At 36.4% G+C, this 27,509-nt stretch overlaps 5 protein-coding genes across 5 annotated transcripts; 3 read left to right on the top strand and 2 right to left on the bottom strand.

The window, feature by feature from the left end:
- Positions 1-525: 525 nt before the first annotated feature.
- On the top strand, positions 526-11,535 carry LOC117996165 (corepressor interacting with RBPJ 1). The gene is made up of 5 exons (XM_034984174.2): positions 526-936; positions 1,171-1,265; positions 1,893-2,143; positions 7,710-7,962; positions 11,411-11,535. Exons 1-5 carry the CDS (start codon positions 865-867, stop codon positions 11,466-11,468), a joined length of 729 nt encoding a protein of 242 aa, XP_034840065.1. The 5' UTR covers positions 526-864; the 3' UTR covers positions 11,469-11,535.
- A 1,080-nt stretch (positions 11,536-12,615) lies between these two features.
- On the bottom strand, positions 12,616-16,258 carry LOC117996154 (T-cell immunomodulatory protein). The gene is made up of 2 exons (XM_034984159.2): positions 14,451-16,258; positions 12,616-13,822 (listed from the first exon to the last, which is right to left on the bottom strand). The coding sequence occupies exons 1-2, from the start codon at positions 15,790-15,792 to the stop codon at positions 13,392-13,394; spliced, it is 1,773 nt and encodes a 590-aa protein (XP_034840050.1). The 5' UTR covers positions 15,793-16,258; the 3' UTR covers positions 12,616-13,391.
- A 944-nt stretch (positions 16,259-17,202) lies between these two features.
- On the top strand, positions 17,203-19,681 carry Mob4 (MOB kinase activator 4). Its single transcript, XM_034984180.2, has 4 exons — positions 17,203-17,528; positions 17,742-17,905; positions 18,383-18,592; positions 19,084-19,681. Exons 1-4 carry the CDS (start codon positions 17,472-17,474, stop codon positions 19,328-19,330), a joined length of 678 nt encoding a protein of 225 aa, XP_034840071.1. The 5' UTR covers positions 17,203-17,471; the 3' UTR covers positions 19,331-19,681.
- A 144-nt stretch (positions 19,682-19,825) lies between these two features.
- Rpp25 (ribonuclease P protein subunit Rpp25) lies at positions 19,826-21,746 on the bottom strand. The gene is made up of 4 exons (XM_034984177.2): positions 21,584-21,746; positions 21,230-21,414; positions 20,496-20,615; positions 19,826-19,955 (listed from the first exon to the last, which is right to left on the bottom strand). Exons 1-4 carry the CDS (start codon positions 21,677-21,679, stop codon positions 19,835-19,837), a joined length of 522 nt encoding a protein of 173 aa, XP_034840068.1. The 5' UTR covers positions 21,680-21,746; the 3' UTR covers positions 19,826-19,834.
- Positions 21,747-23,284: 1,538 nt separating this feature from the next.
- LOC117996166 (integrin beta pat-3-like) lies at positions 23,285-26,634 on the top strand. The gene is made up of 3 exons (XM_034984175.2): positions 23,285-23,622; positions 24,311-24,477; positions 26,352-26,634. Exons 1-3 carry the CDS (start codon positions 23,373-23,375, stop codon positions 26,490-26,492), a joined length of 558 nt encoding a protein of 185 aa, XP_034840066.1. The 5' UTR covers positions 23,285-23,372; the 3' UTR covers positions 26,493-26,634.
- Positions 26,635-27,509: the final 875 nt, after the last annotated feature.

Here is a 27,509-nt window from a genome sequence, read left to right as displayed (position 1 = left end):
TGTAGCCCAATTGTAATTTTTACTGTTAGAGCGAGATATCTCAATGCAGTTAAGCTTTTATTAGAACGATTACAATAAAACTTAAAGCTAGCCTTATCTAATTACTATATAAATCATGACCGCGTGGAATGGTGCCAAGAATACTGGCTGCATTTCCGCGCTGGACAGCCAGGCTGATCCGTTGCGCAAAAAATGAGCCAGCCCTTCTGTCACCAGATGAGGCTATTAATCGCGGTGAAATGTCTCGTAAAAAAATTTTAGCACTAAGACTCCATGGCCCCAGGGTCTCCACGGCAAACGGCACAAAAATGTATCTAAATGTATAAGAGAGGCATACTTGCGCCGCTTGCCGTTTTCAGCTGTTTCTGCTGCGGCTCCCGGTCTTGATGCTGTCTTCCTGATATGACACGGGGCCAATGTGTCAACGCAAGTTGCGTCCCACATTGCGTTAGAACGTGACAAAATGATTATGTTTTGTCCTTATCACCGTCCGTGGCTACTTGTTTTGTTTGTCATGATGTATTTTTACGTGAGATCTTGACAAACAACGTGAAGTGACTCAAGTATTTTAAAGTAATAATTGATTTGACTAAGAGGGCCACGCTAGTTGCATATCTGGACATATCTGTGACTGCATTGTACTCTTTGACTTTGATCCTAAATCTCCAATCTCCATCTCCATTCTCATTTCTCATTCTCATATCCAGGGCCGTAAAATAAATTTTAAAAAAAATCTCTAATCTCCACCTTTTATTTCTGGTCGGTGATCTCCATAAAATTCTCTTGACGAGTAACTTTATTAAAAAGCTTTGTTTACTTGTAATTTATTTAGGAATAGTAATAGAGAAAAACTGACGGAATAAAATGGGGAAGGGTTTTAATAACTATATGTGCAAGAAATTTTTTCATCCCGCATCGAGGGATAACTTGAAAAGGGTAGGTACATAATTTTATTACATACTTTGAGACAGATTTTGCTTCAAACAATACTATTATTCATAAACAAAAAATCATGTAACAATTAGTGAAGTAGATAATACTTAAAGTTCAATTCTGTCGTTATTGATATTACTAATCAACTATAACTTTATAAAAATAAGCATACCTATTGTAGTTACACCTATTGTATAGGGTATTTTATCCGATGATTTTATCACATTATTATTTTAGGTATGGATGGCGGAACAGAAAACTGATGCATATAAGAAGAAACAGGAAGAACTGAGAGTGCAATATGAGAAAGAACAGGAATTACATGAAAATAAGTAAGAGTATGAGAGGTTTTGCTGAGAATGTTCATAACAGGGTATTAGTATTAATAGTTATTTGAATTTTGAATGTAGGTATGTATATTATAACTTTAATATTAGACCACCTGCAGTCTATTTTTCCTCATATTTTCCTATTCCTAAGGTTGTCTGGTGGAGCTAATAAGCGATTAGGCTGCCTTTTATATCCTACTTGTCTGTTTACTGTTCTTTTCAGTACAAATAAAATTTAGGAATAATACAATACAGGTTGCTAAAGGGTAACAGTTAATGTAAAATAAAATAATTCAGCGTCACTGTGACTCTTGCAGCCTACACCCTACCCTGAGCCATCTCAGTCAAGCTTTATTACTATATATCAATTGACTGTCAGAATCAATGTCCTGGCATTAAAGCAGCAATAACTGCTGTAAACTTTGTGATCATTAAGTCCTTCGCAATGAAAAACCTACCTGGTTCTCAAACCTGGGCGCGTTTGGAACCCTCCTAGCTTTAGTTTTAAGTTTGCGTAATAATTATCACCACTATATCTTACAAATCCAACAACCGACAATCAAAAAGTGTAATTTATTACCTATTTTGAATAAATTATTTGAATTTAACTTATTCCTTTTTCCATTACAGAGCACTACTGAGCAAGGACAGTAAAGATAAACTGAGTTTAAACTTTATGTATGAGCCTCCACCGGGTGTGAAAAAGGAACGGGAACGTGAGGACAATGAACCAGAATATAAATTTGAATGGCAGAGGAAGTACAATGCTCCTAGGGAGAGTTACTGCAAGGGAGACAATGAAATCAGGGATCAGCCTTTTGGTATCTTGGTCAGAAATGTTAGATGTATCAAGTGCCATAAATGGGGTCATATCAATACAGGTATATTTTTATCTCTATATATAAACATATAAAACACAAAAATGTTTCTAGACTTTGAAACCGTCCAACCGATGTGCCCCAAACTGGTTTCATTAGAAAGGCAAGGATGGTTTTTAATGGGGGAAAAATTGTATTAGCCAAAAAAATTTGTGTAGTAGCACACGCCGGGTATCTGCTAGTATTTATAATGTTAGTATATTGTGGATGCATCTCTGTCGCTCTTTGTATTGCATTTTGGTTTACAATACCACAGTTTTACGATCTAAACAGTTACACAACGCGTTTGATGTTGAGTGATGCCACCGCTCATGTAGGTATTTACGCTGTACTATACCCAAATATGTAAAGGTTGTCATAAAATTGGGATTAAAATAATCTCCACAAGGCTCCCCAGCATTGCTCTGTACAAGTACATTCGTTGCACAACTGATAGATTGTAAAACTGTAACAATACCTAATTCCACTAATGTCAATGAAGTCCACTTCATTTCTAAACAAACACATGTTTTGTTGTGTTTTTTCTTCTAAATTATTTAAACATTTTTCTGAGGAGACTTGCCTTCTCTATTAAATCTATACATACCTATTATAAATGTGAAAGTGTGTTTGTTTGTATGCTAGCTTTTCGCAGCCCATCTGTTTAACTGATTTTAACAAAATTCTGTGCAGAGACTTAGCCTATGTCCATAACCAGGATGTAAGCTAACTCTGTATCAAATTTCATCAAAATCAGATAAACGGTTGGGCCGTGTAGCCTATGTCCATAACTAACTCTGTATACTAGTAGTAACTATTAGTATGGATTATGTTATTATTATGTTAAATAATACGATATTTAAGCAGAGAACGTGTTTATTGAGCTAAGTAGCATGACAGTACAACAATATCATTTTTCATCTTACCCACTTGTATTATCTTTTTATTATAAAAAGGTAAACAAATGATGTAGGTAGGTTTTTATACATGACATACCTTCCCTCTAAGTAAGTAATACACAATAATTAAAGTTTAACATCTTAAATTGATAACTAAGTACACAAACAAACAATTTACAAATCAATCATTCAAATCAACACAATCAATATTCTCATTAGAACCACTGGGCCTAGAATATGGAACTTTATTATGAAGATTTCGTTTTGTTCTAATTTTCCCCCCCAGTATGTCTATTTCTGCTGATTTAGGTATTCCTAATATCTCTTCCCATCTCTCTGAGCTGGGTATTTCAATTATAGGATCAGGGTCATTTTCTATTTCTCCTTCGCCTGTCTCAGAGCTTGGTATTTCTATAGCAGGGTCATTTTCTATCTCTCCTTCTAACCCATCCTCTTTTTCTTTGTCATTTCTGTCATGAGTTTCCTCTCTGTTTTTTATTTTGATTATTTGGTCCATATGTCGTCTTAACACTGCACCATCTCCGGTTTGTATCCTGTAGCTAGACGGGCCGCTTTTCTCCACAACCTGCCCTGGTAACCATCTCGGTCCGCTTGAGTAGTTTCTGTACATGACCTTTTGTGACACATTAGTTTCTCTGGTTTTTTGTTGGGCGTTATTCATGATTTGGTTTTCTATTCTTCTGTGTTGTATATTATCAGGGTGTAGGGTATCCATTAGCGTGCGAAGGCGTCTATTCATCAACAGTTCGGCAGGACTTTTCTTTGTTGTGCAGCATGGAGTAACGCGTAGGCCTAACAACATGTTCGGAATTTTTATTTCCCATGGTCCCTCCATCTTCCGTAATTTTTCCTTCACTGTCTGTACCATACGTTCTGCCAAACCATTAGTGGCCGGATGGTATGGTGCGGATGTCACATGTTTTATTTTGTTGGATTCTAAAAACGATTTCATTTCACTGGACACAAAAGAAGTGGCATTGTCAGATACCAGGGTTTCACATATGCCATGAGTAGCAAATAAATTCCTTAAATGGTGAATCACTGTTGTGGAATTTGTGTTGTTTACCATTAACACTTCTGGCCATCTAGAGAAGGCATCGACGACTATGAAAAAATTCTTATTCATAAATGGTCCTGCAAAGTCTATATGAATTCTAGACCATGGCCTTGAAGGGATGACCCACTCGTGTGAAGATTTTGGAGGCATATGTCTATTTTCTAAGCACCTAGCACAATTGCTGACCAATTCATCTATGTCTTCATTCAACTGTGGCCACCACACATAACTCCGGGCCAGTGCCTTTGTGTGGACAATGCCGTTATGTGTAGTGTGCAGCATGTGTAGGATGTTTTGTCGAAGAGGCTGTGGTATAACAACACGACATCCTAGTAATACACAGCCATCTTGTAAAGACAATTCTGTTCTATGTAGCCAATAGGTTCGTAAATTTCTATCTGTAACCTTGTTTGGCCATCCACATTGTAGAAAGTGAACAACTCGTGAGAGTGTTTGGTCTTTTTTAGTTTCGGATGCTATCTCAACAGCAGAATAAGGAAAATCTTCTAGTTTTTCTGCCATTAGAAGTATTTCATATAAAGGTTCTTCTTCTAACTCAGGCACCGGTAGAGGCCATCGACTTAAACCGTCTGCATTGGCGATTTGAGTTCCTGGTCGATAAGCAATATTGTAATCGTGTGCCGTTAATGCTATAGAGATTCTTGTCAAACGGGGCGATAAAATAGATGGCATAGGTCTTTTTGGATCAAAAATTCCAAGCAGAGGTTTGTGGTCGGTTATCACCGTAAAAGACCTCCCAGCCAAATAGTTGTGGAACTTTTTAATGCCGAACATAATTGCGGTAGCTTCTTTGTCCAATTGTGAGTATCGTCTTTCATGTGTATTTAACGTCCTAGAGCTCATTGCGATCGGACGTTCCTGTCCGTCTTCCATCACATGTGATAACACTGCCCCGACACCATATTCTGAACTATCACATGTGAGTATTAGTGGTTTATTCAAATCATAATGAACTAATGTAGTATTAAATGTAAGCATTTGTTTGGCTTTACTGAAAGCTTCTTGTTCACGTTCAGTCCACCGCCATTTTTGTGATTTATCAAGGAGTCTGTGCAACGGCTCCAGTAAAGTTGCTTTGTGAGGTATAAACCTTTCATAGAAATTGTATAATCCTAAAAACGCCTGTAACTCTTGTACACTTTTAGGTTCAGGTGTTTTCAAGACGGCTTCCACTTTGCTCGGAGCGGGGTGTATACCTTCTCCATTGATCACAAAACCTAAAAATTCAACTTTCTCCTGAGCAAATTTACATTTGGTCTTGTTAAGATGAAATCCTGCCTTCTGTATACGGTTTAGAACCGCTTCGAGTCGTTGTTGCATAAGAAGCATTGTCGGGCCACTCACAATGATGTCATCAATTAAAACTGCGACTCCGTGTATTCCTGCTAGCAATGCTGTCATTAATCTTTGGAATATTCCAGGACAAGCTTTGACTCCAAAAGGTAACCGATGAACTGAATAAAGACCTTTGCATGTGTTTAAAGTTAATATTTTTGATGTGCTGTCACTAACTTTTACTTGCGTGTATGCTCTATCAAGGTCTAATGTTGTAAAAAACTTAGCACCTGCAACTGTAGCAAATACCTCATTTGCTGTCGGCATAGGGTAAGTGTCTGACTCTGTAGCTTGGTTGACAGTACTGCGATAGTCTCCACACAAACGGACATCACCTGACTTCTTTATTATTGGTACGACCGGTGTCGCCCACTCTGAAAAGGACAATGGCCGTAGTACACCTTCTGCCACCAGGCGGTCAATTTCCTTTTCAACTTTAGCTTTGATAGCGTAAGGTACCGGACGTGCTTTTAAAAATCTAGGTGTAGCGTCAGGTTTTAGATGTATAGTAATAGGATCTCCAGTAAATGTGCCAAGTCCATCTCTGAAGATGTCACTGTATTTAGAAATTGTCTTGTCAATGTTCATAAGATCACTATTCGACATAAAATTAATATTTAGTGCAATATTCAACGGGGTCAACCAGTCCCGTCCCAGAAGATTGGGACCACCCCCTTTTGCTACAATTATATTTAAGGTACATTTGATGTCTTTGTATTGAACTTGTAACTTAGTTTGGCCGAGTAACATGACAGGTGTTTCTGTCCATGTGCGTAGAGTAAGTGACACTGGTTGGAGAATGATGTGTAGGTTTTGGCATTTAATCTTCTTCCAAGTGCGTTCATTGACTATTGAGAAACTTGCGCCTGTGTCCACCTGAAGTATTACAGGTATGCCTTCCAATAAAACTTCAACCACAAATGGTGCTACTTTAGTATCACATTGAATACTGTAAAGGCCATTCAAGTGTGTAGCTATTTCATCATCGGTGAAGTTAATGCTCTTCTTAGACTTCTTCTTTAATAAACAGATCTTCTCAATGTGGCCGATTTTCTTGCAGAATCGGCAAGTGGCGTTAACAAATCTACATTCCCCACCATGACGGTCCCCACACCGGTAACATAGTCGTATGTTTGTCTTAGTCTGTACTGCATTAATATCCATGGCTTCCACTGAGGAACCTTGATTTGTAGTGGCTGCTGCACCGTTTGAGCTTGTGCAGCTGCTGTCTGTACTTGTAGATGACTGAATCATGTGGCAGTCTTTTCCCGCCGTTTCGGCTGCTAGCATGGCATCAACGACGTCTTGATAACGCAGGTTATCTTTTTTTAAAAGTTCGTACTGTAGACGACGATCCTTCATGCCACACACTAGTCGGTCGCGTAACATCCGTTCTAATTCCATAAAATTACATTTAGAGCTAATTTTTCGTAACTGTGCAATATATTCGGATGCATTTTCATTTGTATTCTGATTCCGTGTATAGAATTTGTATGACATTGAAATTTCATTTGGTTTTGGGCTGTAATGTTTTGTCAAAATAGCTTCAATTTCCACAAATGTCACATCACTGGCTTTTCTTGGTGTAATCAAAGCTAAAAATGTTTCAAAAACTTCTGCTCCACATACAGTAAAGAAATTGGCTCGTTTTGCGCCATCCAACATGATGCCGTTAGCCTCAAAACAAAACTTCAATCGATCGATGTAATTGTCCCATATATCTATTTTAGGGTTAAATTCACCAAATTTCACTGCTTTATGATCCATTTTAATCGAATTTGCGCCTCGTCGCCACTATTATGTTAAATAATACCATATTTAAGCAGAGAACGTGTTTATTGAGCTAAGTAGCATGACAGTACAACAATATCATTTTTCATCTTACCCACTTGTATTATCCTTTTATTATAAAAAGGTAAACAAATGATGTAGGTAGGTTTTTATACATGACAGTTATGTATATATTTTTAATAAAAATAGCAAGCAAATGAGCAGGCGAGTCACCTGATGTTAAGTCATTACCGCGCCGCCCATGAACATTTGCAGTGCCAGAGGAACCGCCACTGCATTGCCCGGCCTTTCCGGAATTTGCTGTCCGCCCCTTGAATAACCACATGTTGTAATCTAATAGGAAAACTGCCGAAGAGAGTTGATTACACAGTTTGCATATACGTGGAAAAAAGGATCTTATAGGTGTTGTAATATAAATAATATCAATCTTTAAAATTATAAATTGATTGTAATGTTTATTTTACAGATAAGGAATGTTCTATGTATTCCCTTTCAATGAGTGAAGCGAGAGCTTTGCAGGCATCAACCTCAGCACCAGAGGATGAGGAAGAAAAACCTGATGTGCCAACCTTGATGCAACATATGAGGGATTCTGGACTTGTGATGAAGCCTGGCGCAATGCCACTTGCTGCTAACAAAATCGTTGACAATGATACATCACTTACAGAAACTGATCTCATCAGCCAATTGTCAAAGAAACAGAAGAAAAAATTACTAAAGTAAATATTTTTCACTAGATGCCAGACTTCATTTGTGTGAGTTAGGTTTTTTGAAAATCCCATGGGAACTCTTTGATTTTCCGGGATAAAAAGTTGCCTACGTCAATTTTCGGCATGCGAGCTACCTCTGTACCAAATTCTATATGAATCGGTTAAATGAATTAGAATCCAGCGGGAACTTGTTGATTTTCCGGAATACTAAGTCCTTCCCCAGGATGTAAACTAGCATTGTACAAAATTTTATCAAAATCGGTTAAACTGTTGGGTGGTGAAAAGCTAGCAGACATACCGAAAGCTAGCAAACGCATCTGTTAAATATGTAACTTCAACTAATAAATTAGCCAGTGTATCTCAATAGGCTACTTGACTCATATCTAATTTCATCCAATAAATGATTATTTATTATATAATTTTGCTTAAGACAACGAAATATATCAATAACAATTATTAAAAACGCAGGATGGATATATAAATCCAATTTTAAAGAATACAGTTTTTATTTTTATTTAAAATGCAGAAAACGCTGTCAGCCATGATGTGACGTCATTAAATACACTCGGCGTCAAAAAAATCGCACCTTTCAAAAAATCTACTTCAAACAATTTTAAACCTTATTTGACATCAATAATGAGGGTCATGTTGGGTATCATTTGAAAGGGGATGAAATGGAGAGCACAAAAACAATTCAATTGATTATTTTTCTTTTACTGGAAGAGCACAAAAAAAGAAGAAGAAAACACTTACAATTTTGCTTCTTAAGACAGCCGCTAGTTGCGCTACCTTTTGTAGGTATAAAATGGTCAATACAGGTACAATCGGGGTCATTCGCTATCTAACCGTTGAAGTGGACACACGAGAAGCTCATTCCCAAGAAAAATACCTTTGAAGATGGATACCACTATTGATGAGGCCGCCCAAGTGATTGCACTACTGCAATCAGGCATGCGGCAGTGTGATGTCGCTCGGCAACTCAACTTGAGCCGTTTTTCGGTTCGAAGAGTGTACCAGCGTTTCCTGGAGACCGGTGGCTTCATCCGAAGACATGGGTCTGGTAGACGTCGCTGCACCTCGGAGAGAGACGACCGATTCATCGTAGTGACGTCTTTGAGAAATCGGTTCTTAAATGCTGTTGAGTTGCGACAGCAGCTCCAGACAACTAACAGAAGAACTGTGAGTGTGTCTACGGTTAGACGAAGACTAAGGGAGAAGAAAATAGCGGCGCGAAAAGCTGCTACGGGTCCCAAATTGACCGCAGAGCATCGGCGAGCCCGCTTGCAATTCGCTCGCGAACACGTCAATTGGACCCTCGAACAATGGAAAGCTGTTCTCTTCTCAGACGAGACGAGAGTGTGCCTTTTCTGCAACGACAGACGCAAAAGAGTGTACAGAAGACAGGGTGAACGATTCGCCCAAGCCTGCATCCAGGAGACGGTGGAATATGGAGGCGGTTCTTGTATGTTCTGGGGCGGCATGTCTGCCGACGGCAAAACCGACCTTGTTTGCGTCTCCCGGGCTCGAGGTGCTCGCGGGCAAGGGTCACTGACTGCTCACCGGTACATCACAGAGATCCTGGAAGAACATGTGGTCCCCTATGCCAGTTTTGTTGGCGAGGGGTTCATGTTGATGCACGACAACGCTCGCGCTCACACTGCAATTATTGTGCGCGAGTACCTTCAAGAGGTTGGGATCTCTGTCATGCACTGGCCAGCAAGAAGTCCAGACCTGAACCCGATTGAGCACCTATGGGACCATTTAAAACGCAAGGTTCGGTCTCGTGATCCCGCTCCTACGACTCTCCAGGAACTCAAAGATACTGTTATTGAGGAATGGAACACTATCCCTCAAGAAGACATTTTAAAATTGATAAGATCCATGAGGGATCGTATGGAAGCCGTCATCAGGGCAAGGGGGGGTAACACTAGATTTTAGATTATTTTTAAGATCATTTTTTGTATTCTTTTTTGTATAATTAATTTGTTTTAAATTAAGGCTTAATTAAGGATTTTTACTGTTTCATAAACTTCTTTTTTTGTGCTGTTCCAATAAAAGAAAAATAATTAATTGAATTGTTTTTGTGCTCTCCATTTCATCCCCTTTCAAATGATACCCAACATGACCCTCATTATTGATGTCAAATAAGGTTTAAAATTGTTTGAAGTAGATTTTTTGAAAGGTGCGATTTTTTTGACGCCGAGTGTATGTAAACAAAGAAATGTCATCCCTATGTCACGCGGGGACTAACGTAGTATCCATATATATAAAATTTAAAGTCCTGACTAACTTATATATCAACGTACAGCCTAAACATCTAACCAGCTGGTCCTAGATACATGAAATTTGGTGGGTGTGTTCTTTGTAGGTAAAGAGAAGGTATCCACTAGGAAAGGATTTTTTGAAATTCCACCCCTGAGTGGGTTAAATGGGGGTTTGAAATTTATGAAGTCCACGCGGGCGAAGTCACGAGCATAAGCTAGTTTTTATATATTTCTAAAAACTCATAGTAAACGTAAAAAATTATCGTTTTCTCTTTATAAATTGAATATGTTATTAAGTAAGACTTACAACAAAGTGATCTTTGCAAAAATAAATTTGGGTTGCAGTCGTTAGTCATATAGGACCCTTTAAGCAAGTCTTCGCGTGTTACGTATATTTATTTCACTGGGCACTCTAATCCACAACTTTCCTGTGGTCTTTATCGATGCGTTTTTACATTCTTGGATGATACAATAACGATAATTACTATATTTTTCATGTAAACTAGTATAGAAGTCATGTTTATTAAACTTTGGGAGGTTATGCTGTTGTTTACAAATGCATGACGTCAGAGCACAGATAATCTATCGGCCAAACATGGCCGACAGTGTTTTCACCTGTCTAAGAAAAATATATTTTTAAATTAAAGTTTTACGGTTTTTAGGGCGCAAAAAAATATAGTGTTAATTTTTTTGATCTCATAGGACAAATATTAACCATTTAAGACCTTCTTAAAAAAGTGTCAAGTAGCCTATTGCTTCGTAGCTGTTCGTTGCTGTTCCTACATTTGACGCTAGATAGCCTTTAAATAGCCTATTTTTCCCCTCACTCTAGTTCACTTTGGCTTATACTGTATGGATAAGCATTAATAGCCCAGTGGTTAAGACTTCATCTCTCTATTCGGAGGGTCCTGACTACAATCTAAAGCACAGCTGTCTAACTTCGAAGTAACATCTTCATAAAGTTACACAGTGAAGGAAAACATCGCATTGTGGGCAAATATGCATACCAAGAGTTCTTCATAATGTTTTCAAAGGTGTATGAAGTCTGCCAATCCACACTTGATCATTGTGGTAGACTATAGCCCAAACCCATCTCATTCCGAGAGGAGACCCGTTCTCATAGTGGACCGGCGATAGGTTGAGATTATATGGATATTTCCTATTTTGTCTAATGTATAATATTTATTTTTCAGAAAATTAGAGAAACTAGAAAAAAAGAAGAAGAAGCATACACACAAATCCAAGCATTAAATGAAATATTATGTTCAGTCTCAATAGACACTTCTTGTTCTGTATAATAAACTTTTTGTATGATACAAAATTTATTTTATTTTTCTACTGTGCAAACTACAAATCTTTATTGTTGCTTGTAACATATTTTCTTTTAAATTCAATATTTTATGACGCTCGTATTGTGGCATTATGGCAGATCTTTGGTTTGGGAGATGCTATTTGACTCAAATCAACTAGGCCACACGTCCCTACACCTAAAAGACTACTTTTTTAGGGTTCCGTATCAATAATCCACAGATCACTATAGTATACTAGGTATCTCAAGAGGAACCAGAATTTGTCAAAAGGAAAAAGAAACCTAATAGGATCACTTTGTTGTCTGTCTGTCGGGCCTGTCAAGAAAACCTATAGGGTTGACCTAGAATCTAGTAGGTAGGTAGGTCATATAGTATAAGTAAAGGAATAAATCCGACAACCGTGGATTTGTGGTTACATCACACAAAAAAATTAAAATGACGTGTTAATGAACGAATAGTTATTATTTTCAATTTTAAAAGTAAGATAACTATACCAAGTGGGGTCTCATATGAAAGGACTTTACCTGTATATTTTCAAGCAGATTTTTATGCATACCTAACAGTTTTTAGGGTTCCGTACCTCAAAAGGAAAAACGGAACCCTTATAGGATCACTTTGTTTGTTGTCTGTCTGTCAAGAAACCTACAGGGTACTTCCCGTTGACCTAGAATCATGAAATTTGGCAGATAGGTAGATCTTTTAGCTGACATTTGGGGAAAAATCTAAAAACCGTGAATTTAGGGTTAGATCACACAAAAAAAATTAAATTGTGGTCATGAACTAATAAGTAGTATTTTCAATTTTCGAAGTAAGCAATTATATCAAGTGGGGTATCATATGAAAGGTCTTCACCTGTGCAGTCTAAAACAGATTTTTATTTATTTTTATGCATCATAATTTTTGAATTATCGTGCAAAATGTCGAAAAAATACAACTGTAGTACGGAACCCTCAATGCGCGAGCCTGACTCGCACTTGGCCGGTTTTTTATTTATCGTGCAAAATGTCGAAAAAAATACCGAAATACGGGACCCTCGGTGCACAAGTATGACTTGACCTGGCCGTTGCTATGAAGTATGAAATAAAAGATTATTGACCTAAAACAATTTACTATATTATAATATTAAATCACAGATAATCTTACAATAGTAGTTTATGAAACGGTTGCATAGTGGGTGGTATTACAGGAGAGTTCACACGAATAGTATCACAAGTGAACTAAACTCATATTATCTTAAAATCCAAACCATAATTTTTTTTGTACCTAGCAAAATAGTGTTTAAATAATGTTTTTTTTTAATATTAAAGTACAATAGTGAATAAAGTAAGCTAATATGTGACACATTTTGATTTTATAATTAGAATTTTAAGATATGAGAGTATAACTAGACTAGATAAAGAATATTATATACACATAACTAATTGTTTAGGTATGTAGTAAATAGTAGGTACGATACAGATTAACAAACAATGATACCTATAATGCGTAAAAATGACTCCTCATGCGCCATTTAAATTTTTTGTGTTAAATTTCATGTCAAAAGAACGATTTTAGTCCTTATTTTAAAGGTGAATTGAGGCTCAATTGCGGTAGAATGACAGCTACAATGTCACGATTGCAATCACCTATGATTGGTTGATGCTTTCTTACTATTGGTTATGCTTTGTTGCAACAAGAATAAATATAAATTCAGCAAATGATAACAATTGCGATTGTACTACGTAATAATGAGTGATGCAGGTTTTACAGAATCGACCTACCGGGTGAACTATACTTTTGACGTGACAGTGACTCAGAGTAAAAATGGCGCATGAGGAGTAATTTTTACGGACTATACCTACATAGATAGAATAAAAATATTTAACTATATCTTAACATAAGTCTTCTCATCTATTTCAATTATGTCTTGCCTATCATTTCTTTCTTTCCAATGCAAATATGAAACAGCTCCAATTATGATAACAATTATAGCTGTCAATACAAACACACTCTTAAGGACAACTTTACTGGGAGTCACAAACAGTTGTGCTCGCCACTCGGAAGGGTCATTAGGTGGGGCTGGGATTAACACAATTTGAGAATTGGGTATTATTTGTGTCCAACTTTTAGAGTAACCCGAGAGTCCAACAGTTAAAGTGTCAACAAAATTTGGGGTTCTATCAAGACCAAATAATGAATAAGGAAGTTGTAAGGCAAAATAAGCAGACTGTGGCAATTGTGCACACACTCCAGTCCTATATTGGCCTTCCTGTGACCAAGTATTGTAACCTATTTTAGGTCCTGGCAGATTTGTTCCTGAAAGGAAAAAAAATCAAATTATTAAAACTCCATTAAAATTATAATGCCATATAATATATCATTAATTTTATGAAGAAGAGTATGGACTCCCACTGCATAATTATTCCTAATCCCCTACCATTATATGATTAACAGAGGTCAAGACTTAAGACCCTCACATAATGTGACATTAAGCATTGTTAAGTCTAATGCAAGTGATTTGCATTAAGGAGTTCCATCCTCCATCTCCAGCAATATTCATCAGATACAGTTTTTCCAATAAAAAAATAATTGTTGAATTGAAATCAATTCAGATTTGATAATTAATAACATCTACAATTAATCCCCTTCTTAAGGGAACCCTAATTTTTCAGGGTTGAAATATCCTGAATGTTACCAGAATCCTAGCTATGTGCCAAAATGAATCCACAATTGTTAATTTCATTGTGATGAGCAACAAGACAGTAAACTGTTTTGTAAAATATATTATAGCTTCTTTTTATTCGAATTTTCAATATAGAATTTATTCAGTTAGTTTTAATAATATTTGTACAGCTGAATAATGCTATATATTTTTTTAAATATAAACATATTTGAATAGGCCTATTTAAGTAAAATTAATAAGAATTTTATTCAAGATACATACCAAATGTTACTTTCCTATTGTATAAAGTTCCATTAATAGTAGGTACTCTTTCATTACTCAATCCTGTTACAACAATAACTTTGATAAAATTGGTATCATATTCCAATTCATTTCTAAAAGCTTTCATTATGTACTTCTCTGCTGAATTGGTGATATTTTTTTGCACATATAATACATCAAGAACTCCATCCATATAAAGATCATAAAATGTAGCCATTACAACATTTTTTCCAAATTTATTGAACTTCTCCCACTGAACTTCAAATGTTCTGTGAAATTTGCATCCAGGTGCGTTGCAAGGAACATTATGTAATAGAAAAGCTTTTGTATCTTTACTGCTCACTGGACTTAAAGTCATCAGAATGTCAGGGTATCCATCCATGTTGAAGTCGCCACTGCGCATTGTAATTGTATCCAAGTACACCTCAGCTCTTGGGGGTATGAACCTCCACAGAGTTCCCTTGCCATCATTCAAATCCACTTGCAAGTCATGCCACTGCTCATTGTCGTAAATCAAGATTGTACTGTTAATACATTCAAGGTCATAACAGACTGGTACAACAAGAAAGAACTGTCCCGATAAAGCTACATCTATAAATAACACTTGGCCATATATTGTTGGATGTCCCACAAGCAGTTCAATACTGTTGTTATATCTGAAACCACCAGCTTCTTCATTGAGCCAAATCTCAACATCGACATGTGTTGTCACTAAAAGGTCTGCAGCATTATCATCATTTACATCCAAAAAAGAATGTGAATGAGGCAATTTTATTTCTTTAGATTTTACAAGTTCACTCATCAATATTTCTACAGGTGTTGATCTTGACTTATCAAACACCCAAAATACTCTTTTATTTTGAGCATTGATGCCAAAGAGATCTAACATCATGTCTCTATTATAGTCCAGCACAAGAGGCTGGCCAACTGTAATGGCTTTTACCACTGATGCATCTGTACAGTTTAAATTAGGCATACCACCCCATAATATTCTTACTTCATGAAAGTTGGATGTCGTATTCTGAATTTGAGAAGTTAAAAGTATGTCCATGTAAGCATCTCCATCATAATCACCTGGTACGATACTAGTAATAGTAAGATTGCTAAAGTTGCAACTGTACGAGGAAGGTCGAAAGAATGGTTCTTTGTCATAAGCTAGTAATACCTCCACATTTGAGCCATTTATTATAAAAGCATCAGTTAATTCGTCAGAATTAAAGTCACCAAACGCAGCAATATAACCATCATTTCTACTTCCAAAAGTGTTTTCAGTCATATCACTAACAAATAAACTACGTGCAAGCGCCAAGTTGAACATAATTAAGCAAAGATTTCTCAACATCTTTTAAACTTTTAATGCCGCTTTTGATTTGAACACACTGCTAAAGTAATGCCATGGACCTTTTATTATGATCGATGGGTGTAATGCAAATAAAACCCAATAAAACCTGGTTTTAACCGAGGAATCATGAAAACACAGATTAATAGGGATACATGAAAATAATCTTGAGAAAAATAAACAAAACCAATAATTAAAACTCGGATTTTTATAATTAAAAATACCTACAATTTTTTTTTAAACTTGTTTTACGGCTCTGGGTTCTAGCCCTTTTGAGCCTTCCTTACCTAAAAAAATACAATTTACAACATAGACCAACTCAGACTAAGAATAAGGAGACTTATCAAACGCGTATACCCGAAAGAGACAAAAATACTTACGTATGAAAGGTTACGTTTCATAATTTGCGTTCGCTACAACTTTTACACAGCAATGCAACATAAATGGCTTCTACACACCTTCTTTAAAACAATTAATACACAATGTCTAAATGTCTACACAAGTTGCATCCCAAACGCTTGTTTGGGATGCAACTTGTCTAGACACTTTAGCTGCATCCCACATTCAGGCGACCTCCTCTATGGCGGGTGCAGCGGCCATCAGCGCCGAACAGGCCAAGAGGCGCAAATATGAAAACCTCGATGGGAGCTTCGTATTCGTGCCTTTTGGTGTGGAGACCTTGGGGCCGTGGGGCCCGGGGGCTCGAGCTCTTTTTGAAGAAATTGCGAAAAGAGTTATCGAGTCAACCGGGAACCCGAGAGCTGGCAGCTACCTTGGTCAAAGAATTAGTTTGGCCATCCAAAGGGGTAATGCTGCCAGCATCTTGGGTACAATGCCTCGCTGCGGTGGTCTCGATGAGGTTTTAGATTTAATTTAATTTATTTTAGTTTTAATTTAATGTTGTTTTTTTAGATTTAAGTTTATTAATAGTTTATTTAAATAATTTAAATACAAATAATTTAAATTTGGACAAAGCTCTTTAAAACAGAAAACTAAAATGGGACCCTGAGATACCTACAGGTTTTGCAAACTTACTTCAGGGTCCCTGGCACAATTTTAAAAAGACCTTTTAAAACAAATAAATCATTTCATAAATCATTTCATTTCAAATAAAAACTCGTAATATTTGCAATAAATTACTATCACAGAGGTTGGTTGGGCACAAACTACTAAAAAAAAAGCTAAACTATGACAAAGACAAAAAACTGTATTTACATCTCTATCACTCTTCAGAGCTTTCTATACACCTAGCTTGCTCTAACAAGGTTTTATTATTTTAATGCCAAATCTACCTTGATTCTTAATTTGAGGTCATCTGTTTCTGTCTGTGTGCTGTCCATAGAGAGCTGTCTGTAGTAAAAAATGTAAAAATGACAGATTGACAGAAGCAGACAGAAGGACCCAGACTCTGTGACCCAGACCCCAACTTTATGCTGTGAATAAAAAATAAAAACTGAAAATTGTAAATCTTGTAATTTAAATTAAACATCCATCCTGTGTGTAAATGTATTCTGTGCTGTGTGCATCCATCTGTTCCATGGATTTTATTAAAGAAGAAATTTGAAATTATAAACGTTTCACCGGTTCTGTGTTATTCCTACTTCTTGTCAGCAGTTGGCACTGGCAATCGTCTTCAGGCATTTATAGATTGTTATTCGTTTGTGCTTGGTTTAGCCTTAAAAATGGCCGATGGGGTCCAAGTTCTTCTTAGGCGTAATCGCCCCGGCTCTAAAGCAAAGGTACATTTTAATTTTATTTTAGTGAGCGCTGTGGTCTTAAAAGTGGGAAGTCCCGGGTTCCATTCCTGGCAGGTGTAATGTGAGAATTTATAATTCCATAATTTTTTCTGGTATAGTTTGGCGGGAGGCTTTGGCCGTGGCTAGGTACCACCCTACTGGCAAAGCTGTGCAGCAAACATGTTAAACACATAAAGTAGAATCAATATTTTTCAGGATTTCTGTCGCTGGCCTGATGAGCCGTTTGAAGAAATGGACAGCACATTGGCAGTTCAACAGTTCATTCAACAGACTATAAGGCGTGATCCTGCAAACCTGGAAGCAATACTCAAGATGCCTGAGGCACAAGATGAAGGGGTGTGGAAATATGAACATCTCAGGTAACTAAAATTATATCTATTGATTATTAAGGTTCCGTATATCAAAATGAAAAAAGTAACCCTTATAGGAACATTTTGTTGTCTGTCTGTCAAGAAACCTTTAGGGTACTTCCCGTTGACCTAGAATCTTGAAAGGCAGTAGCAATGTCTTATAGCACAAATAAAGGAAAATTTTGTGGTTTCTTTACTAAAAAATTTAAAGATCATGTCATCAATCATCATCATCAAAACATAAAAAGATAAAAAGGAATAGATATATAAGATATAAAAGATAAAAAGATTTAAAAGGAGGGATTTTAAGATAATTTGAAGTTTACTAAATCACATTGAGATGGCGCTGTCCATCATTAACTTGCAATTTTTAATTTTACTGGTTAGTGGTTTGAGATTTCTTGTACGGTGGAGCAGAACCCGGTTTCTTGGTCAGGCGTGAGTGGTGCATAAAATTAATTCATTCAATAATCTTTTACATTACAGACAATTTTGCATGGAGTTAAACGGCTTAGCAGTTAGATTACAAAGTGAATGTAAGCCTGAAACATGCACTCAGATGACAGCTACTGAACAGTGGATCTTCCTGTGTGCTGCACACAAAACTCCTAAAGAATGTCCAGCTATAGATTACACCAGACACACCCTGGATGGAGCTGCTTGTTTATTGAACAGCAATAAATATTTTCCAAGCAGGTGCGTTGCTGTTAACATGTTGAGTGCTAATCTATTTCCTGCATTACCACTACAGTCTACTGATGATCATGAAAGTACTATCATCATTAGCTCACTACTGAGCTGGGGCTCCTCTCAGAATGAGAAGGGGTTGAGTCTAGGGGCAGACTTTGCAACACTTTCGAGAACATTATGGAGAACTCTGAGGCATGCCGGTTTCCTCGCGATGTTTTCATTTACTGTTAAACCAATTGCCTAAAATGCACAAAACTCCAAAAAGTTAGAGGTGCATGACTGAGATCAAACTCTGAATCCCCCGAATAGGAGAACTAGGCTGTCACTGCTTTATTGGTATGAAAATATTATAGTGTTATAAAATCCCACATATCACTGGTGATATTTGTTGTAGATGTATGTGATAACAAATTATGAATAAGCCTTTAATAAAATTATTTTTATTTCACACTGACACTGACTCCATTGGCTGAAACATATTTTTTGAATTATTTCAGGGTGAGTATAAAAGAGTCTTCAGTAGCAAAGCTGGGATCAGTATGCAGAAGGGTCTACAGAATCTTCTCTCATGCATATTTTCATCACCGAGCAATATTTGATGCTTTTGAGAAGGAAACCCATTTGTGTAAAAGATTTACATATTTTGTCACAAAGTACTCGATAATATCAAAGGAGATTTTAATATTGCCAAAGCTAGATGATGAAACACCAATAGCTCAACCAGTAGGGGAATCAGAAGCTTGATGCAACAATACTATTTTCGTCTACTGAGTATATTCTCAGTATTAAACATAGTCTGTACTATGCATATTTATTTATACTCTAAACCCATATTTAATTATGCAAAACTATTTATTTTTTCCAAATTAAAAATTCAAAGGTGTGGTATTTGGTCTTAACTCATTTCATAAACAATTTGCTTAACCCAATTTCTATTATAATTTTTAGAAAACATGTCGAAATAATATTGTCGAAGATCTGAACTGTTCCTTTACTTTAAACAACCCACACATTATACAGTTGTATGTGCAGCCATTTTATGAATGTTACATAATATAATACTTTTAAACTTAAATAAACAGTGCTGTCTTCATATTCATGTTGTATTATTTACCTACACTAATATAACTGCTCCCAAAATATCCCTCTAGAATCTGGATTATTTATTAATTCTTGTAAAATACCATAAAATAGCCTTAGAAATACAGAAATATGTAGTGATTTAATAAAACATCAGATACAAATTAATTATGCTTGTATTTGTGGTTTCTTTTGTTTAAATGGTTTTTTTACTTTATTTGAGTGTTGCTTAGAGTTGTTGTTGCTTGGCTCCTTTTCCCAAAACTTTTTCTTGAGAGAACATTGATACCTGTAAAATAAATGCCATCTTTCTGAATTTTTCTTTGAGATTGAAAATAAATCTAAATATATTTATGTAGATTTATCTCTCAGGCTGTACAGGCTATCTTCGTGTCAAATTATGTGGCAAAGTTGCAGTTCAGTAAATTATACATGAAGCATGAAGACTACAAAGACAGAAATTAAAAAATACTGATTTGGGTTATATATCTATAATGACGCTTCCTCCAATTAAAATTGTCAAATATATAGATTGTACAGAAATCGCTGGGTTGTTCCCGTTGAGTCACACTCCTGTGAGTAACACTCACTCAACGGGAAAAAAAAGTCCTCTTAAGTCCTAGTGTGACATTTTTCCTGTTGAGTCACACCTACATTTTGCATGTGTAACAAGTGTTGATTGAATGTGAAAGATAACCTTGAGCCACACTGACATAACGCCACTTTGTTGTTTTCCCATTGAGTCACACACCTGCACCAGTGCAACTCAACGGGAACAACCCAAATTGCTCAGTTACACTTTTATTGTAAGTACTTATAGACTTCTTACCCAAGTTGGCTATTATTTGGTAATTCTTCAATTGACAGAATTATGTGAATGACTGGTATTTGTCTTTTTACAACAATTGTTTCAAGCTCATCTACTTTAGGGTCCCAATATTCTTCAACACTGAAAAAGTAAATTCAATATTATTATCACATCTGAAATATTGTAGATGTATCATAGTCTATTTTGGTGTCCATAATATTATCAAAGTAACAATTATTGTCACAAAATGAAAAATCTCTCCTTTGAATATCTTTTGCTTTGCAACAGGCTGTGATGTCTAAGGGTGAGATCTATGGACTTTGACTTCGCTCAGACTTAAAACACGGTTAAAACGAGACAGCGTTATATAGATGGCATAAATCTGTCTCCTTTTAACAGTGACTTAAGTCTAAGAAAAGTTAAAGCACACTAGATTTCAGCCTAAAGGTAGCTCTTAGCAATATGCGACCGCGACACACAACACTTGTTAGGTGGAACTGACCTACTCTAGTAGGTCAGTTTCACCTAACAAGTCTATGTAGTCAGTCTAAGTGTCTAGTTGTCTAGTTGTCTACAGTGACATGTAAGCACATTTACAATCAAGCGTTGTGATTGAGTAGGTACTGCAAAGTTGCTTTAGTTGTACCTGCAAACTTGTTTAATCCATGTAGGCTAAATGTTACATTAACATAAATTATAAAATGGAACCATGAAAGACCTTATTTTTAGCTTTGATTTTCAATATAAGTAATTACTTTTTATATGTAAGTTTTGTCACTTGATGTTGTATATTAAATTGCCTCTTGATTATCTCTGCACAGGAAATAGCCTTGGGGATAGCAACTCCTGCTCCACTCCATACAACAGCTGCTGTTGTCTTATCTTGAAGAATGCCAGCCACATGAGTTAATAAATTGTTCATCTTGCTACCACCTTTAACCTAAAAAACGATTTGTATTATGTTACACTAACAAAAGAGCAAAATGATTGAGCAAATTAGGGAAAGCTAAAAGATAGCTCATGAAAGGTAGCCTAGAAAAAATGTTAAACAAATTAGGTAACAACCAAGAAAAGTCCCAGAATAATATTAATTATACGAATTATCTCACTTGCATCCAGAGGAAATTATCAGGTAAATCATTGATTGGTATTTTACTTCTTTCCAATTCTTCTTCAACATTTTTGCCTTTGAAATAGTTTTCCATTATAAAACAAGTACCTATTTACAAACTGCTGAAAAGTTTGATTTGACTTTATATATCCTACTCTGTGGTTGTGATCACCGACCAGAAAAAAAAGATTGTGATATTATCGGATGTCACTGTCAGATGCAGTGCGACAAGGCCAGACAAGGCTATCTTGGCGCGTGGCGAAAATCGGAACTACCGTTGCCGTCAAGTGTCCTTCACGTGTCCCCTTTGTACTTAATCTGAGCCTCAGGTCTGAGCTTGGATGAATGATTACCCTTAGTTCTTGTTTGAATAGGTATTCTAAGATTCTGCCTTTGTCATAGAGATGGTAATCATTCATCCAAGGCCTTTGTTCTTCAACAGCGCCCCCCTGTCAATGTCACTCAAGTGCCAAGAGAGCCTTGTTGGACTGTACCGAGGCTTGGATTGGATTAATTGGGTTTTTTTTTTACAATATAGGTATTCTAAATACTATCTGTCCCGGCTTTACTCACGTGTGTAGTCGGGCTAACGTGGACTACACACGTGAGTAAAGCCGGGACAGATAGTATTTAGAATGGAAATCACTCACGGTAGTTTAAACGCTAAAATATAGGTATTACTAGGCTACATTTTATTTTCAAAAAATAGAGATAACAAAATTGTAGCTAATATGTTACCCGAGCGAAGATGGGACTTTAGTAATTAAATAAAAAACCAGCCAAGTGCGAGTCAGGCTCGCGCACCGCGGGTTCCGTACTACAGTCATATTTTTTCGACATTTTGCACGATAATTCAAAAACTATGATAAATAGAAATCTGTTTTAGAATGCACAGGTTACAGGTAAAGCCCTTTCATAATATGATATTCCAATAAGACCTACCTACCTACCTAGTTACCAAATTTCATGATTCTGGGTCAACGGGAAGTACCATATAGGTTTTCTTCACAGACACGTCGGACAGACAGACAGACAACAAAGTGATTCTACAAGGATTCCTTATTTCCTTTTGAGGTACGGAACCCTAATAAATGGTATTGAAAAATATATAATTACATCCAAAGAAAACATTATTTTGGTTGTTCTATTTTATTCGTCACGTTCGATAATATCGGGTTGACAATTTCACCGACTTTTTGCGGATTTTCTTGACGACTTTTTGTAAGACTGCGTTTCAAAATATGTATAACTACCTAATTGCAGTCTGAAAGTTTCATTTTTTTGCCGACAAAAAATCGGTCACCGATTGTCGGACCCGGACGGAGGGGCGCTCCGCCTATTATAATATACTGGTGGTCTTATAAAAGGGGAAGTCCCGGGATCGATTCCCAGCAGAGGCAGTTTCGGGATTTATAATAGACTTTTGTCCCGAAAATTAAAGAGTTCCCAGTGGATTTTTGAAAAACCAACGCGAGTGGTGTCACGGGTTATTTACAAATCCTACGTTTAGGGTACCCTATACGTGTAAAAAACACTTGTGTTCACACAGCTTCAACCGTGAGACTCGATCCTGTTAGGACTTGGTAGATCAAATCGCGTTTGCGTAATGGCCTCTGTAGGTACCTACATAAATTCCACTAAAGGTTATCAGTAGCGACACAGTTAGTTCACTCTAGTTGTGATATAAAGGCATAAATTAAGTCATGGCTAAGCAGTTATCAATAGGTAGGTAGGAATACTTAACAAGAAGGACGGTTACTTTAGATCCATTTTACATAAATATAAAAATGGGTACTACCAATAATCCGAGTTTTTATCTTTGCATCGCTGTTTACATTACAATCAGTTCAGCAGGACATCGCAATATAGTTAGCTTAGACAAAAGTTGGATTTGTGATATTAAAAGAACGTGCGAAGACTGTCTTTGTTTGTCACAGTGTTCCTGGTGTAGTTCGGCGAATAAGTGTTTCTCTGAAAAATTACCACATTACAAAAATTACTGCCAGGAAGACAAGATTCGGCACGTTAACTATGGAAGTAAGTCCAAATAAATAAATCTTCTTTTGTAATTAGATTCTCTATAGTTTAAACCACGCTGATAAGTGTTAACCAGTAACCACATAGGTGAAAATAGGTAGGTAAGTAAATATTTATTTTTTATTATACTAGATGATGCCCGCGACTTCGTCCGCGAAGATTTAGGTTTTTAAAAATCCCGTGTCAACTTTTTGATTTTCCGAAATAAAAAGTAGCCTATGTCTTTCCCCGGGATGCAAGCTATCTCTGTACCAAATTTCGTCAAAATCGGTAGAACGGATGGGCCGTGAAAAACTAGCAGACAGACAGACAAACACACTTTCGCATTTTTAATATTAGTATGGATTTATTTTGAGTTAGAGATTAATATTAGAGATAGAGTTGATCGTGAAGGTCTGGGGCATCGACATCTCGCAAAATTTGGCACATAGGTAGGTACTTACTTAATTTTTAGTTGGTCACAAGTTAAAACCTAAGCAACCAAAAAAGTTTTGGTTGGATATAGGAAGGATTATATCAAACACTTGTTGAAATCTAGCTGGAACACCGTCGAAGGGAGTTGGTACCACAGTTATTTTGGAATTACCAACCGATATTAATAATAATTCAATGTTATTTTTGATTTTGTATAAAATTAGGTAGCTATATGTCTGAGTATGTATAAGTATAATGAATTCTGTTATTTTAGTGAGCTTGGTAGAAAGCGCAAAATGCGCCTGCGATCCGGACCATTTAGCCGACGGGAAGAAATGCCAGCATCCGCTTGAGACCAGCACTGAATGCTCTGGACGTGGAACATGTCTATGCGGCAGATGCTTTTGTAATGAACTACCGGAACCGCAAAATCCGAGCAAGGTATAATAGAATAGATAGATACCTAGTGTATTTGTCTTTCAAAACGGAGAAAACAGCAATAAAGTGAAATAAATAGCTAAGTATAGCTACTTATCTTCCTATCTACCAGTGGCGAAATGTCCATATAACACGATTCCCATCGGCTTCCCTTTCAGAATTGGCATATAGCGTAAGTACTTAGGTACTACTAGTACTTAGTGACATAAATGTAGGCCAAAGCCCAAATGCATGCTACGTACTGTGTACGAAATTTATTTGCCTAAAAATTTATAATAACATCAAATAAAATCTATGCTATGCATCAAGTCATAGTTATAAACAAGCTAATATAATAGTATAGTAAACTCGCAAACAACCCGGTAAACATCGGGTTATGCCTTAGCGCTTTCTTAGCATTCCATCTCTTTCATTTCCCTAGGAAGCGAACAACGTCTGTCTTGCTTTACGGACGAGAACCACCAATTTAATTTGGCCCGGTAGCAAATACGAATTTGTAGCTCTGACAGGTCAGACAAATTTGACACGAATAAGCCGCTGCATGCCGGGTTACTGTATTACACCTCCAAATTAAAAATTGTATTCACAGTACTGTTTCAACAGGTACATACTACTATTTTGTATTTTGTAGGGCGCTTTGATACATATTTTGTTTACGTGAAGGTGAAGCATCATGCGCGCTTGATTTTAAAGTTTGTGATTATGTTATTTTGATATACTTAAGTATAATAAATTGGGGTTAGTGATTAATAATTCTAATAAGTGTAAGTTAATATTGATTTAGTTTCAGTTTGGTAATTCAACATAAGAAATGGCATTAAATTCACATAATTAAGTAGATGTTTAGATTTTAGCTCATTTCGTAAAAAAGAACAGGCATATTCCTTTCGAATACAAATGACTGTTCTGGCCTTGTTTTCTATTTATTACATTTGTTTTAATGTGTTAGCGATTGTGTTGGAATCTCTTTGATGATTATCTTTTAATTTGACTGAAACTAAAGACTAAAATGGTTAGGTATACTTAGTTTTTGATTTGGTTTGGGTTAAGTGTGTATTTAATAAAGCAAGCAAGCACAGATGTGTCTCACAGCAACATAAAAAGGCTTTTTTCAAAGTCACAAAGATTTTGAAAATACCAGTGCTTTTACAAAATAAATGGTGAATCGGTGACGGTGGTGTGGAGCTGATATTTTTTTAGGTAAGAACTTTTTTTTGTTGCGCCGGCTTCCCTTTTTCAGATTTTCACCCCTCGCCACTGCTATCTACCTATCTAATTTAAATCGAAATCATTATCATCGTCATGACCAAACCCGGCTCACTACTGAGCTCGGATCTCCTCTCAGAATGAGGTGTGTGACCATAGTCCACCACGGTGGCCAAGTGCGAATGGCCAGACTTCACACACCTTTGAGAATATTATATGGAGAACTGTCAGATATGCAGGTTTACTTACGATGTTTTCCTTCACCGTTAAAGCAAGTGATATTTAATTGCTTAAAACGCACATAACACCGAGAAGTTAAAGGGATCAAACCCCTAACCTCCCGAATAGGAGGCGGACGTCTAACCACCAGGCCATCAGGCTCTAATAAAATCGAGATAGATAGGTAGGTCAATATCTTAATTAAAGATTGTGTTTTACTGTAGATAGATCCAAGAACAATGCTACCATATAAATCTACGTTTACACTATCTAAATCTACTCGTACACTAGCTACATTTTTGTACTTTTCGCTTGGTTTTTGAAGCCTCTCAGGGTATCCAAATATAAATATAAATATTCGCACGCACATCTTCGCGGCGTTGAATCTGTTGAGTCGTGGGTTCGATTTTGTCACACAAACACACTTAGAATTTTTAATTTTATTTTTTCAGACGATTATGGGTGAATATTGTGAATATGACAACTTTTCGTGCAACGACACCAAATGCAATGAAGGCCCCTACAACATATATGAATTGCAAAGTTACGAAGAAAACTTAAAATATAGTGCGGACAAAACGGGGACTAGGTAGATAAGCATCGTATAACTAATTAACCAACTTACCTATACAATTTAATAAGCTATGTTTTTATTTTTATAATATATAAGTACAAAATAATGGATAAGTATAGTATTGTGTAATAAAATTAAATACAATGGTATCTAACAGAAAACTCGGTGTTTCAGTAAAACTTTACCATTTGTAAATGTTTGTAACTTGTTTGTCTATAGGTTTCTATGCGACCTGTCATGTCGCACTGTAGGTACATGGCCAGTGGCGTTTAATCAAACTACGAAACCTTAGGTTTGATTTCGGTGGGTGGGTTCCGAAAAGGGAACAAAATAAATATGCCTCACATGGACAATATTGTAAAAAAAATTCGCGCTCATTCACTCGCGCTTTATCAACTTCTACCTATTTTTAAGTAGGTACTAGACTTAATTTATTTTCCGAGAAACTTTTCTATTGTAATTAAAAAAAATCGGTCTCGAGAGGATAGAAAGATACCTACGTAGAGTTCATGGGACCTACTTATTTTGAATGATATAGGTACGAGGCACAACTCTCCTCGGTCTCCTCTACAAATCAGTTTTTCTAAAAAACCACCCCACACAGGCTTAAGGTATAGGTACCTCACTACATTTTCCTTTGTCCTAACAACTAGTAAGTATATAATTAATCAAAAATAAAAATATCTAAAAAAAATATATAAAAACGGTAGTGGATCTGTTTAGGTATGATATTACGGCACCGTTCTTACAGCTGAAGAATTATTTATCGTCTCAATTAAAATAGATATGAGGCGGGTGTCTGCTGCGGATAGCTGATCGGACTCAAGTACTGTCTGTTATGGCTACGCGAAATTAGATTTCAACGAGTTCGGTTTCTTTCTCACGAATTTTCGTCGTCATTTATATTAATTGTTGAACGTCTTATATTATTAAGTCCTTACTCTATACTTTATTCTAGCTATGGTCTACAACTCTACAGTAGATATTGGCCGTCTACAGATCGTTTGGTACAATGGACTTTACTGTAAATTTTTCA

This window comes from Maniola hyperantus, chromosome 3 (genome assembly GCF_902806685.2).
Source record: "Maniola hyperantus chromosome 3, iAphHyp1.2, whole genome shotgun sequence".
Lineage (NCBI taxonomy): Eukaryota > Metazoa > Arthropoda > Insecta > Lepidoptera > Nymphalidae > Maniola > Maniola hyperantus.
The sequence above is the reverse complement of the archived record's forward strand: the minus strand, read 5'-3'. Positions and strand labels throughout refer to the sequence as shown.

What these genes read in the sequence shown, in the direction of transcription:
- LOC117996165 (XM_034984174.2), top strand. Translation starts at nt 865, where the DNA reads ATGGGGAAGGGTTTTAATAACTATATGTGCAAGAAATTTTTTCATCCC. An exon ending in ATGGGGTCATATCAATACAG is followed by an intron (nt 2,144 to 7,709) that starts GTATATTTTTAT and finishes TTTATTTTACAG; the next exon opens with ATAAGGAATGTTCTATGTAT. An exon ending in CAGAAGAAAAAATTACTAAA is followed by an intron (nt 7,963 to 11,410) that starts GTAAATATTTTT and finishes TTTATTTTTCAG; the next exon opens with AAAATTAGAGAAACTAGAAA.
- LOC117996154 (XM_034984159.2), bottom strand. Translation starts at nt 15,792, where the DNA reads ATGTTGAGAAATCTTTGCTTAATTATGTTCAACTTGGCGCTTGCACGT. An exon ending in CAATAGGAAAGTAACATTTG is followed by an intron (nt 13,823 to 14,450) that starts GTATGTATCTTG and finishes TTTTCCTTTCAG; the next exon opens with GAACAAATCTGCCAGGACCT.
- Rpp25 (XM_034984177.2), bottom strand. Translation starts at nt 21,679, where the DNA reads ATGGAAAACTATTTCAAAGGCAAAAATGTTGAAGAAGAATTGGAAAGA. An exon ending in ATAATTTCCTCTGGATGCAA is followed by an intron (nt 21,415 to 21,583) that starts GTGAGATAATTC and finishes ATCGTTTTTTAG; the next exon opens with GTTAAAGGTGGTAGCAAGAT. An exon ending in CCAAATAATAGCCAACTTGG is followed by an intron (nt 19,956 to 20,495) that starts GTAAGAAGTCTA and finishes TTTATTTTACAG; the next exon opens with GTATCAATGTTCTCTCAAGA.
- LOC117996166 (XM_034984175.2), top strand. Translation starts at nt 23,373, where the DNA reads ATGGGTACTACCAATAATCCGAGTTTTTATCTTTGCATCGCTGTTTAC. An exon ending in TCGGCACGTTAACTATGGAA is followed by an intron (nt 23,623 to 24,310) that starts GTAAGTCCAAAT and finishes CTGTTATTTTAG; the next exon opens with TGAGCTTGGTAGAAAGCGCA. An exon ending in AACCGCAAAATCCGAGCAAG is followed by an intron (nt 24,478 to 26,351) that starts GTATAATAGAAT and finishes TTATTTTTTCAG; the next exon opens with ACGATTATGGGTGAATATTG.
- Mob4 (XM_034984180.2), top strand. Translation starts at nt 17,472, where the DNA reads ATGGCCGATGGGGTCCAAGTTCTTCTTAGGCGTAATCGCCCCGGCTCT. An exon ending in GCCCCGGCTCTAAAGCAAAG is followed by an intron (nt 17,529 to 17,741) that starts GTACATTTTAAT and finishes AATATTTTTCAG; the next exon opens with GATTTCTGTCGCTGGCCTGA. An exon ending in TGGAAATATGAACATCTCAG is followed by an intron (nt 17,906 to 18,382) that starts GTAACTAAAATT and finishes TTTACATTACAG; the next exon opens with ACAATTTTGCATGGAGTTAA.